At 45.1% G+C, this 13,573-nt stretch overlaps 1 protein-coding gene across 3 annotated transcripts in view; it reads right to left on the bottom strand.

Annotated features, from left to right (window-relative positions):
* Nucleotides 1-1,997: 1,997 nt before the first annotated feature.
* Nucleotides 1,998-13,573, bottom strand: part of SLC12A4 (solute carrier family 12 member 4) — a 49,695-nt gene continuing 38,119 nt past the window's right edge. For 2 of the 3 annotated variants that reach the window (XM_062007915.1, XM_062007916.1), the window contains exons 14-24: nt 13,068-13,166; nt 12,361-12,480; nt 11,529-11,633; nt 10,157-10,325; nt 9,418-9,613; nt 8,546-8,715; nt 8,243-8,374; nt 8,037-8,144; nt 7,093-7,277; nt 4,407-4,540; nt 1,998-3,173 (exon numbers count right to left, since the gene is read on the bottom strand). In XM_062007915.1, the coding sequence (XP_061863899.1) occupies nt 3,082-3,173; nt 4,407-4,540; nt 7,093-7,277; nt 8,037-8,144; nt 8,243-8,374; nt 8,546-8,715; nt 9,418-9,613; nt 10,157-10,325; nt 11,529-11,633; nt 12,361-12,480; nt 13,068-13,166 (1,510 nt within the window). In that variant the 3' untranslated portion in view covers nt 1,998-3,081. The remainder of the gene's footprint in view (nt 3,174-4,406; nt 4,541-7,092; nt 7,278-8,036; nt 8,145-8,242; nt 8,375-8,545; nt 8,716-9,417; nt 9,614-10,156; nt 10,326-11,528; nt 11,634-12,360; nt 12,481-13,067; nt 13,167-13,573) is intronic. The other variant, XR_009819764.1, reaches the window with a different exon arrangement.

Below are 13,573 nucleotides of genomic sequence, written 5' to 3'. Positions count from 1 at the left end.
GGTCTCGTTGAATGGCAGCACTGCCCATCCCCACACTCAGACTCTTGCCCGAGTCCAGCTACAAAATTGAAGTCGTCTCGCAACCGCTCCCAAACGAGAGGTGCCGGGAACACACCTGCTGGCTCTAATCTCTGCTTAGTGTTACACCAGAATCTCCACCAAAAGTGGGGCTCTGTGCTGCCCCAGTTACTGAACTGTCCAAACTCCCACCTCAACACTGACTCTCACCAGAGCCCAGCTTGAAAAACCAAGATGTCACACATCTGCTCCTACACAAGGGGTGCAAGGAAGGAAAAAAGCCGCTGGCCTTAATTTTCCCTTACAATCGCATCAGTCTCCACCAGTGCCATGGCTCTGCACTTTCCTGGTTATTTAACCATCTGAACACTCCCCATTGAGTCCAACCAGAGAGGTATCAAAGAACAGTCCAAATCCCAAATCCTACTCATTATAAGCCCTCCAAGCACCAGAGAAGCTAACACCACAGTGAGAAGCTTTGTTAAGTAACAGGAAGACAAATAGTTGTCCACAAGCCTCAGAAGACAACCAGTACTTGTAAAGAGATAAAGCAGTGAAAGATAAGCACCCTCAGCCAGCCACTGCTGGCCATGCTTTTCCTAGGAACTTCAAGGAGGAGGCACTGGTAGATGAGAGGCTCCACTTTAAACAAGTCAAGGGCTGCACTAGCCAGGAACTTCAAGAACACAGCAGCAGCCTTGAGAAAACGGCCTTGTACTATCACAGGTGGTGTGAAAAATGTGCCACCGGCTGCCCAACTTAAAGACGTTATTGAGCTGCCCCAAAAACGTTGACAGGCAAGTTGTAGGACCCAGGAGTTGATTGTGCAGCTGTGCTTCGTAATGAGATTGTAATTAGCTTGTAATACTTAAGCCTGGTGTTAGAAGGGTCAGTCTCTTAATCGTGTTAGACTTCGATTGGATTACAGGAGTGGCTTGTTCCGACTTACAGCCCCTGCGCTGAGCGCTGCCCCTCCTTAACCAGATTGGACGTGAAATGTAACGTGACAAACGTTGGCACGTTCCCGTGTGGGCTCTAAAGTCACACACACACTTGTACTCGCTTTTGCAGTATGAAGAAGGGAACTCCACATGGGTACTGCTCCTGCCAGAATAAACCCCTGGTGAGAGATGGGGACAGAAGAGGAGCAGGAGGTGCTGTTGAAATGGCGATTTGTTAATTTATCCCGTTTCGTTTCCGATCAGTCTCCAGAACTGAAGGAGCGCCGTTCGGAGCAGCAACACGACCCCCCCCCACCCCCCCCCTCCCGGCTCCGCAGGCGCGCACAGCCCGCCGCGGCCAGCGCCCGGCGCCCCCTGCTGGCCGCGGGGAAGAACGCAGCGTGCCCGGGGCAGCGGCAGCCTGGCCCTGCCAGAAACAAGGGGGGGCAGCAGGCCCAGGGCAGTGCCTGTGCCCCTGTGCCGGGCCCTGGGGAGGCTGCAGCTCCAGGGCTCTGCTCAGTGCTGGGCCCCTCACTCACTGCCACAGGGACACTGAGGGGCTGCAGCGTGGCCAGAGCCGGGCACAGAGCTGGGGAAGGGGCTGGAGCACAAGGGGCTGGGGAGGGGCTGAGGGAATGGGGGTGTTGAGCCTGGAGAAGAGGAGGCTGAGGGGAGGCAGGAGCACTCTCTGACACTCCCTGCCACGAGGCTGGACTGAGGTGGGGGTCAGTCTCTTCTCCCCAGTAATGAATGACAAGAGGAAAGGGGCTCAGGTTGCCCCAGGTGAGGTTACAACTGGAGCTGAGGCAGAACTGTTTCCCTGCAGGGTGTGAGCCCCTGTGCCAGGCTGCCCAGGGAGCTGGGGGAGTGCCCAGCCCTGGAGCTACTGCAAAGGTGGAGCTGAGATGCTGAGGGCCAGGGGTTAGTGGCGGGCTGGGCAGTGTGAGGGGAGGGCTTGCTCAGTGAGTGTTGCCCCTCCACTGTGCAGGAGGACAGAGGGGTTTGCCCAACTCCACAGCACAAACAACCGGGAACAGCTTCCAAGTGTATGCAACCTTTTATTGAAAAAATACGAATGTTCTGTACAGAAAGTACAACTTAACAGGCTTGATATCTCCAGAGACTTATTGGTTAATATAGGTCTTCTTGTCTTCTTTTTCCTCTAAGGGCATAAAGCATACAATGAAGCAGCAGGTCCCCTGTACTTGTGCAAGGGCAATCCCATCGCTGTGCGTGCAGCATAGCGCTTGGCTCTACAGACGGGACTCCAACATGCTCAAGGTACTTTGATGGATGGTCTGCAAGAAATTTAAAGCATGGAAGAACTGCACAGGACTGGTCTTTCAATCCACTGAGGATTCAGAATTTATTGTGAGATCTCTGTTAACCTAAACAGTCTGCATCTGTGTATCCGGTATTTCTGACAAATAAATACAAAAATAAATAAGGATCTGGCCTCACAGAACCTCAAGTCTCAGAAGCAACACAATGTGTAGCAAGCTACATACATAATTTCAACTCTATCAACATAATTTATTTAAATCTCTATCAATAAATGTATTAAAAGTATAAATTCTTATCCAATACTGAGAGTTTAGTTCTGGAAATAAACCCAGAAAAACCAAAGCAAAGCTTTTTTTCAGTCCTCTCATACAATTTAGTGTGCTCTTAGAAAATGCTTTATAGCTGAACTTCAGCAGAAACTAGCCGCTATATTATGTAATTCTACCCCCCCCAAACCTAATATAAAAAGCTTTTAAAATCTTTTTACAGTAACTGGCTTTTGTGTCCTAACTTTACATACAGTTACTAAAAATACTGCACATAGCAGTGCTGACTAAAAATAAGTTTAGTGTTAAAACTACATGCACAAATGCTGGAGTACCAAAAAGCAGAAACTGAATAATGTGGCAGCTTCACAATTAAGTTCTGTTGCTAACTGGGTGGTGGAACAATACTGCAACCCCAAAAGATATGTAATGTTGCAAATGGAAAGACAATGACTAGGACTGGATGAGGAGAAAGTTAGGCAAAAAACCTTTTTTTCTTCTCCATTTTAATCTGGAATGTCCGTTATCACCAAGAAGGCAAATGGAGCCCAGCGCTGGGAGCTTGCACTAAATCAGGAGTAGATTGTGATGACTTCTCGGCCGCCGCCTCTAACGAGTAGCACTCTCTCCAGACCCTCAGTCAGGACTTCAAGAAACTCCATGTCTGTTTCAGTGAAGTCAAGGACAAAAGAAATACCAAACCCAAGTAGGCAGTGATTAGCCTCTGCGTTGCGTTTATGTGGTGAGGTGGTTGTAGCTGGGAGTCTCATCTGGCGGAGGGTGCTCTCCTCCCATAGCCAGCCTTACTACTGACAAAATGGAACATCAATACTAACTGAACTTACCTTAGCAGTTCTCCTGGCAGATATTCAGTGAGCTCCTATGCTATTGTATAGAAGAATTACTGGGTGTACTCACAGCTTCTCAGACACTGTTGAAAGGACAGAGAGGCAGAGCCACCCAAAGCCACCACTGCCCAGAGCCAGGCCCAGCAGGGATGCTGGTGGCACTGGGCTACATGCTCCCTCCCAGCTGCTCTCTGTAAATATTGAGAGGTTTTTAGTCAGACTGGCTCAGACTCCAGGCAAGGGTGGAGGATGAAGCACCCTCACCCATAACCTCAAGGTCAAAATCTCCTGAGCTGTAGTAGCTGTCATTGAAATCCCCTTTACGCCCAGACAGATGTTTTTACCCTTCTTTGGTCAGCAGACTGTGTGAAACAGCCACCACTACTGTCTATATTTAGGAGAGAAAACAGTCAGTTGGCCTGTGATTTGTGACTTGTGACACATTTTTTTTGCACAGGCCAGTGAAAAGTTTGTGAATTTAATGGCCCAAAACCAAGGCTGAGTAGCAGTTGTGGGGAGAGAACTGCAGTGCCAGCAGGCTCACCAGATGACAACTCCCCTGTACTCAGGGAGATACTTGCCCCATGCCCCTAAGTATCCAAATCCTGTGGGTTTGAATTTGGATCTCAGCAGAGCACTGTGCTTGGAGCTGAGCTCCCAGACTGATGTGAGGGCAATACCCACCTGCTCCTTTCAGGACCTCCTGCTCACTCCAGTTCACACACAGCTCTGCCCAGAGCGCTGGCTGCTCTGAACACCTGCCTGAACACCTGCTAGACCCACTACTGACACCTAAACTAAATACATCTAATTTGATAAATAAATAAATACCATCCAGTCAGAACTTAGTCAAGAGTGAATTCAAACCTACAAGGCTTCCAGAGACACCAGTGGCATCTTTAAGCACTGACTACACCTCAGCCACAAGCCAGTACCCTGCCCTCAGCAAACACCTGGTCACACGTTGCAGCATTTGGAGCAAAACTGATTTGAGAGCACAGATTAAAGAAAGGTCTTCTCTGTGGACTAGGCCTTGCCTGAAAGGATACAGTTCTCATCGCCATCAGTATTCTTTGGAGGGCCAGGCATGTTGAGGAGCACCAGTCTGGCATCGTGGGATCTGTTGACGATGACCTCGTTAAGCTTCACTGCTGTGTGCATTCTTCGGACGTTAGACTGGTTCCTGCAGAAGAAGCACATTCAGGCTTACTGTTAGAAACATGACTCTGAAAACTGAATCACTGAAAAAGGCCTTTAAAAACATGCCTTAAATCCCCTAAATACCCTGTTAAATGTCAACTCAATGCACAGTACAGTTTTGCAACCTTAACGACGGAAACACCAGAGATCTCCCAGAGTCCTTCAGGTACTAAAGCCCATCGGTTTCAGATCCCTGGAGTCAAGTCTCCAGTTTACAAAGTTACATTGCTCTTCAAGGAAGACAATGTATAAAGCTGATTTAATCTTGCATAAGAAGTCAAAACACATTTTCACGAGGGGACAGGCCCTTTGACTGTGGAGCCCTGTGACTGCAGGGCCTTCCCCCCTGCAGCTGCTCCAGACCCCTCACCCCCTGGCAGCACAGACCACGCACTGCTCCGCACTCAGCACCCCAGAACTCTCTCTGAGAGACCACTGGAATCGAGCAGGAGACTGGCACCACGTGCTCAGCCCACAGTTCCCATGAGGGCAGTTGACCTCTCCAGAGAAAGCCTGGTTTCCTACAGATTCAATGGCTGACATACGGCTGCTTATGGCGTTCTCCTGTAGTGCACTAAGGATTTTCACCTTTCCTTCACTTGGACACTCATCAACCACCTTGCCTGGCTGTTTATAACAAACACATATGACTCAAGTATCTCTAAAATCTCAATCATGCTTTCAAATTTGAGTAGCCACTTGGTTCTAAAGTTTTGGGAGAGAAGGGAATAGATGCAGCATGATCTCATAAGCTTGCTTATGGATCCAGGCTGAAAAAGGTAACAGGATGAATTATTCCGAATATATGATCACAAAATAACACCAGTTCATGCAGGAACAGAATTGGAAAGTATCCTTTGGGGGTTCTGAGACAGAGAATATTTCCTTCCTACCGGAAATCAACTATTATTTTGGTAACATAAAAGGAAAAACAATACAGAAATAGATTCCTCCAAGGCAGAATGGATTTTCAGCTTTGAACATCTTCCACTTGGTTTTTTTCCTTCATTTTAATATATTAAAATCAAAGTATTGGTAGAAACAAACCAAACACAAATCCATAGTTTTATTAATTCACCTTTACATTATGAGTGAAAGTCTTCAGTGTTCTCTCTTCCAATTATTTAGGTTTGCAAAGAAATGCACTGGTAAGAATAACGTTTATTACACTGACAGCACAATTTGCAGTTACCACTCTGATATTTCATGTTCTTACTTAATTTAGAACAAGGACATCCTCTGCCTTCACCACCTCAGCTTCAGAAAGCCAAGGACCACAGAGGCCAGCTCATGTTGACAGGAAGTGAGGAAGAAAGCAGCACCAGAAACAATGCACTGTTATTAACTACAGAGTTTTGGAAAAGGAATTGAAAACTAAAGGTCTGGTGTTCTCTAAAGCACCATTTAAAACTGGCATCTCCCCAGTGATCTGAAGGTGTAGGCTATAAGTAAGAGTTTGTTTGGTGTCCAGAAACAACACCATGGCAGTGTTGTGGCATGAGAGCTTCTTTAAATGAGTAACGTTTCCCATTTCTTGTGTCACATTCTGCTTAGAGAAATAAGTTCAGACCTGAAATTGTTTTCTATCCTGACTTAGTTCTTGCTAGAGCAACTCTCGTAGTTTGTTACATGCTATTTATAATGATACTGAGGCAGCTAATCCTGCTCCTTTTGAACACTGCTGAGACTGCTCCACTCTAGCTCCTTTTCTTCTATAAGGTTTTCCTGCCTTTAGTTGAGAAAAGCAAGTCTTCCCTCTCAACCACCTTAATGTACTTCTAAGTTAAATAACAAACTTACAAGATTTTCCACTCTCTGAAAGCATGGAAGAGGAAAAAGTACAGGTAGTTAACACCAAATTCACCAGAGTTTCTACAGTATGGTTCAGCCTAGAACAGATTTGAATTCTCAGTAATTTATTAGGAAGAAAGATGTGGAACTTTGCCAAAGATGCAGAGCTGACTGGGTGAACTCTTTGTGCAAGCTGTAGTACATCAAAAAGGTCACAGGAGATTCACACATTTTTCACACAAAGCCAAACCAGAGCTTTCCTTCTAGCTGTTCCAGGGGCACACATGTGCTAATACTGAGGCTGTTGTAAGGTGTCAGTGCGGCGAGTCTGCCGAGAGGGTTTCATCACACACAGACTCTGCTCACAGTCATTCATCACCACCTCCACAGCTTCTCCATGGCTGTGTTAAATGTCCCTGCTGCACGTTAGCTAATGAAACCATCAGCCTTTTAATGTAATTCTGATGAGTGAAATGGTTTTTCACTTGTGTGTTTTGTTGGAGGTATTTGGAAGACAGTGGGAGGGTTCTAACAGGAAATAACAGCTCCAATATAGAATTTGACTGTGAATGCCACATATAACTGGTTCAAGATCTCTCAGGAGACTAACTGCTGTCTTTCAGTAGTCAGGTCTCAATGTTTATTGCACAAGCCTAAACCAAGGATCAGGAGACAAAAGATAATAAAAGCACAGCACAGCTAGAGTTGCAGGAGGTGTGAACTGTTGACTTAGACAAGACTCACGGCTTAATGCTGATAAGATCTCTAAAGTTTCCCACGGCACTGCCTCGGTTCCGCTTCTCAGCATCACATTTCTCTTTTGTCCAGGTCATCTGGATGCTGTCAGGAACTGTGTCCCCCTCATCTTCTTCATCTGAGTAGAGACTCTCCAGACGTGCTACTGAATGTCTGTCCTTTACCAGCTGAGCCTAGAGGGCACATGAATGACAAGTTGAACTCAGAGACTTTATGTTCTCTGGTTCTGTTTAAGCAATGAAGCACTTTTTTGTTCCACTGTATCCTTTATTTTGTGCAAGTCAATCTTGCCTTTAGGACAGCTGTGATACCAGGCATCTGCCTTAGCACATAATACCATACTGAACAGTTTTGGTGGGTGTAAGCTGTGCAGAATTTGGACAAACAGACCCATGTCTATGTAAGAAAAAAGGTCAGTCTGGCTCACATCATGACACAGTCTGAAACAATGGACAAGTCTGACTCAAAACTGGCAACAACAAAGTTGGACAAACACATGCAGAAGAAATGGATCATCTGCACCTTTCATACCTACGTGTCCTAAGGGTTCAGACTGGAACAAAATCGTCAGTAGGAAAACAGGATATACTATAAATTGAGACAAGTCCCAGATGTCCCACAAAAAGCAAAAACAAGGTCAAGAAAGGGCTGAGACTTACATCAAGTACCATTTACATTGAAAGGGGAACACAGAAATTCTTTCTACAGTGTATATACTGCCATCATTTCCCCCCAAAACTGAAGAATTTCCAGCATGGTTTTGCAAGCACAACCAGGCTCTTCAGTGACTACAGGCAATTTTGGGAAACAAAAAGGCTACACTAAAAGTACTTCCTTGTGTCTTTAGAAGAGTTACATTTAAGCAGCAGCTATAAAAAACTCCTTATGTCATCACCTCAGCAGCCCATTGCAGTCAACCACAAATGACATACCTCCCTTTCCCTCTCTGTTTTTGTCAGCCTCATTTGCCTCAGCATCTGAGATCTCTGCTCCATCATAAGAGTTCTCTCGTAAGTGTATGCTGAGATATCACTGTTGTGCTGCAGAAGTAAGAAAAAAAATACTGGGCTTATAATTGAGTCATAACCAAACCCCACCATTTGCATCACTAAGTGACAAAGGAGCTCAAATCCCTTACCATTTCTACCACTTCTACCTCTGCCTCTATTCGGAGTTGATAGAGGAAAGTAGCCAAGTCCTTCTTCATCTGGATGCTGTTATCATCCATCTGAGCTACAGTAAAGATTCTCATTTTGCATTTTCTCCAAACCTGGGGAGGGAATGTAAACTCAGTATCTGAACCAGTCATGTTTTGCTCTAAGCAACAGAACACGCATCAGTATTTTCACTCTGGTTTATCAATACAGGCTCTACTACTGGAACTCGCTTCTTTAACGCACACAGCAGTTGGATGACAATCATTCTTTGGCTAGCTCCTTACTTTGTGCTGTTTGAGAAGAAAAGGAAGCAACATCAGCATGCCACCGTCATGCACAATCCACCACACGTCGATGTTGCCTTCATTGTAACGCTCGTGGTTGCTGGGGTAGAAAGAGACATTTTTGGGAACCAGCAGAGCCAGGTGGGCTGCAGTTGTGCAGCGAACAGTACCTGCCAAAAAGAGGAAGAGCAAACAGTTACTTCCCATTCTGCAAGAGTGGTTTATGGTTGAACAAACATACAGAGTTACTCACTGAACACGTCAGCAAACCTTAAAGTCATCGCTTACATAAAGATAAGTACGTACAGCAAGGCCTGTACAGGCAGGTCAGACCCAATGACACAGCCAGGATAAAGCAGACTTACACAAACATGAGCCCTGGCTCACCTTTGAAATAAAAGCAGATAACTTTGAGCTAAATATGAGGAGAAGGCATCTGCTGTTCTAATATGACTGGGTTAAGTAACTAGACCATAAGGAAAGAACACGCAAGGAGATTGTTAGCTCCAAGTGGTGAAGAGAGACGGACAGGTTAGGACTTGGAGAGGTAAGAGATTACATAGGAAACAAATTACACTTTATCAGAAAAACAGTATCTCTCAAATCTGTAAGCTTTTAAGCATTCATTAGACAGAGAGATTTTAGCCTCTAGATTAATCTTTGGATATCTTACATTGGTCTTTTACCTACAAGAAGTTGTATTTCAAACAGAGTCTGGTGAGAAATGATCTACTTCACAATGAATACTGAACAAAACAGACTAAAACCCAAACCCCATCTCACCAGGATTCTGTTAAAAAACCCTGAGTGTACCACGTGTAATAAACATCTCTGTCCACCGTGTCTGACCACACAGAAGCTTTGAAGCTCACCTATGAAGGTCTTCCATGACCTTGGATCTTCGCTTTGTCTCCAGCCATATGGCCATCCCAAAACCACAGTATTGTGTTTCATGCCACCTAGTCCACAGGACTGGATCAAGTGGGCAATTCCTTCTCGAACTTTATTGGCTACAACTACTTGACAAAATCCTTTCACCTTCTCAATGTCCATCATATTCTTAATAGTCTGCAAGACAGACAAGGAAAAGCTTCACAACTACAAGGAACTCTATTTTTCTGTCACATGATTACAGTGTAAATTCCTGGTTCACACTTCCACAGGAAGACGAAATCATTTACCAACGGATTTTCAGGACCATCCTTTAATGCCTTTTGTAGCTAATGTATCATCACACTGTATCACACACAGAGCACATTTGCTGTGTTTGTAATAACTGACAGTTATTAAAATGTCTTTTGCTATGTTCAGAAAACTAAACAGCCTTCTTCCCTCCATTCATCAGCACACACAAACTTCCACAGTAATTATTTCTTACAAATGAAGAGAGTTCTGTGCAGTAAGGCTGTTCACACAAGTTGCAAGCATTGATCTTTTAACATTTCCAAAACTCCAACCGGCAGCTGAAACATGTTTGCAAGCCCTTTAGCAAGCAGCTGGAGTGCTACTTGTCCTGAGTTTCACAGAGCCTTACTGAGATGCTTTTTCCCATGTAGGATTACAAAACTTTTACATTATCTGCCCACTCACTCCTTTTTACTTAACACTGACCTGTTCAGCAGCCTGAGCTTCTCCGTATGTTTCCAGGAAATTCCCTTGGATCACTGATCCTATGATAGTCAAACCTTTCCCAGCTTTCAGCTGGGATGCAAATGTTAACAGTCTGGGGTATTTTACATGCAAATCTTCATCAAGTTTCAGAAGCACCAGCAACTGAGGCCTGGAGAAAACAAAGGAGGAATGTATTTTTTTTACTAAGGCTGCAACAAAAACACTTCAAAAAACCCTGCCTCTCCCATCACTGTAATTGTGCTTGAATATCAACTTTGAAACAGCACATTCCTCTGTACCACATGTATTAGAGGAGTTTTAAGTAACATTTTACTTCTCTTGACTCAAAGCAGATTTGAAGCATTTAGTCAATTGTTCTGCTGCATTGTTTTGACAGGCAGATAACCTGTTCCTGTCCTTAGCTGAGGCTCACATTAGTGTTTCACTTGTGTGGTGATTTTCAAGACTCTTTTAAGTACTATTAGAGCACACACTGTGTTCACATTGTAAAGCTGTCCTTCCAGATGTATCTGTACCGGTGCCAAGCAGCTGGGAAACGTGAATGTTTTCCTCTGAACACACATCCCACCAGCCTTCTGTATTGCTAAACATCAATTAAGTTATTTTCTGTTTTAAGCTATGGTTGAGTAAGTATAAAAAGATTTATAAAACTCTCTTCTTTGGTAGATTCCTCATCCTCTTATCCAGGGCCTAAGAGTTGTGAGCTGCCTAAGTGAGAAGCGGGTTCTTGTCCCCTTCATCTGTCTTCAACACACAAAGACAGAAGGAAAAATGTTGGCTATTGTTGCATTTTTTCATCTTAGAATGATAGCAGTGACTTCTTTGTGCCCCTACAGTGCAAATTACTGTGGGCCTCTGGACCTCTGGAGGCCTCCACAGTTGCCTCAAGTTCAACTTCTGAATTCACCAGTTCAGAGTCTGATTAAAGATCCCATGGCCATGGAAGCTCTGCCCATGCAGAGCCCTCAGAGCAGGGCTTGGGCAGTGACAGGGCAGCTTGCCACAGACTCCACACTTCTCGGTTTTAAATATTCTGCTCACTTAAATTCATTCATATAGATCAAAAGCATCTTGTTTGGACACCAGCTGAATTCACAGAATCCCAGAATGGGGGCCAGGGGGTGGTCAGAAGGGCCCTGCAGAGCTGCTGCCGCCCCAGCCCCTGCTCAAGCAGCTTCCCCTGGCTCAGGGGCACAGGAACGTGTCCAGCTGGGGTTGGGAACCTCCTGAGAAGGAGCCTCCACACCCTCCCTGGGCAGCCTGGGCCAGGGCTCCCTCACCTCAGCACCAAAGGAGTTTTGACTTGTGTTTAAGTAGACAACCATGGCAGTGCCAAGTCTAAAACAAGTACCTCCAGTTCTTTGTGTGTGGAGGGCCCTCCTCCAGCCTGAGCAAGGCGTATCTTGCAGCGCTGAGGGAAAGACCTCGGATACCATCACCCCATTCCTTCTCTGCACTGTGAAGAACACACAAGTGAGCCAACAAATGGTTTCATGAGCACTTAATTGCACACTTACAGTCTTGCTATAGAGAAATCACCACACTCACAATGTGACAGGTAGCATGCATCATGTGTGAACTGATTTGTACGTGTGTGTGATACCACGTATTACAAGAGGTGCCAATGTTGCAGCTGAATGTACACCACACCACTGCCACCATGCTGGGTTTAATTTGTAATCAACACTCTACTACAGAGAATGCTTCCCAAGCATAAACAACTATCAAGCATTTCAATACCTGATTTGTTAAAATTCAGTCATACAGCCACCCTGCAGCCTGACTCTATCAGACAGTAACGATCTCTGGCAACCTACCCTGCACATTCAGCTTTACAAGGACTGCTCTAGATAGACCTTGTAAGATGGCTGCCTTCAGGTTCTCTGGGCCTGAAGTAATTATGTGTGATAGACAGCAGAAGGATAGATCCCAAGTAGGGCTTCTGCTTCCTCTCTGAAATTGTCAAGTTTCACCAAACACCTTTAGAGGCTCAACAACAAAGCACTTCAGGGGCTTCTGTGTAGCACTGACACAGCAAAACAATGAAAAGAATGAACCAGTAAGGGAAGCCCTCTCAGTTACATCTCTGGACAATTCCTTCCACAAATGTGAAGGCTAGAGACTAATTCACAAAAAAGAAACCCAATCTCCCTCCTTCCCTTTTCTCTACAGTCAATACTTACCCTTGGTATTCAATGTACTTGTAAATCATGCCTGCAATAAGCATAGCTACCAAGGCATAATACCAAGATGAAATGAACATCAGTGCCAGGCAAATACTCATGCCTAAAAATGAGAGGGCCCTAAAACAAAAAGCAAGGATATTAGTGAGAAGTGGGGTGGAAAAACTTAAAACCAAATCAACTATTCTCTTACTCTTTTTTTTCCTTAAATTGCCTGTTCTGAACTGGCAGTGAATCACAGAATCGTTTGAGTTGGAGCAGCCCTTGCAGCTGCTGGAGTCCCAGCCCCCACCTCACCCTGCCCAGACCAGCACTAACCCCTGGCCCTCAGCACCTCAGCTGCATGGCTTTGGGATCCCTCCAGGACTGGGCACTGCCCCAGCTCCCTGGGCAGCCTGGCACAGGGGCTCACACCCCTCTCAGGGAAACAGTTCTGCCTCAGCTCCAATCTCAACCTCCCCTGGGGCAACTTGAGGCTGTTTCCTCTTGTGAAAGTAAAGTTCTCAACGAATCTCCTGAGTCCTCAACAGTTTTACTATCCTGTTGCTGGAATGAAACTCTCACGCCATTAAATATGTGGGTCTAGGCTGCCACGAGCATTATATTGATATACTCCTGTCTAGAATGGATATCCAGAGAAAGAAAACAGTGACAAGATACGTCTGTAGATGACAGAGCAGGTGCTGTGTGTGCTGCCCTGTGCTTACCAGTGATAGTACTTGAACCGGGGCCGCCAGTTCGGGGTTCTTAGAAGCGTTTGTACCGCACATGCCAGATTAACAAAGAGGTAACACATCAAGAAGAACCTGCACAAACCAGAGCACAATTTTGAGCACACACATGTACAGACTATGTATTATAACCCCATGAATGACAGCTAAAATACAGCTGCTCTGTCATGTGTAGTTACCACTCGAACAGTACAAAATAGTCACAATAGTTTTTTAAATGGATGCAGTTAGATCTATCCACCACATCAACACCATCTTTGTTCTGTGATAGAAACAGCCTTTCCTCCAATGAAAATAACAATCCAGATATACTAAAACCATATTTATTCCCAGAATACTCCAGAGCAGAAAGTAACAGATTTATATGCAGAGCCTGATGCCAGAGAATTCATAGGAATAATAAAAGTGGAACTCTGGCTCAGGTGATTTGCTTTATTGCTTTAAGATACGGTTCTGAAAGACAAATTCACTCTTCCTCCCAC

This window comes from Colius striatus, chromosome 14 (genome assembly GCF_028858725.1).
Source record: "Colius striatus isolate bColStr4 chromosome 14, bColStr4.1.hap1, whole genome shotgun sequence".
In the NCBI taxonomy this organism is placed as follows: Eukaryota; Metazoa; Chordata; class Aves; order Coliiformes; family Coliidae; genus Colius; species Colius striatus.
This window is presented reverse-complemented; position numbering and strand designations above follow the sequence as displayed.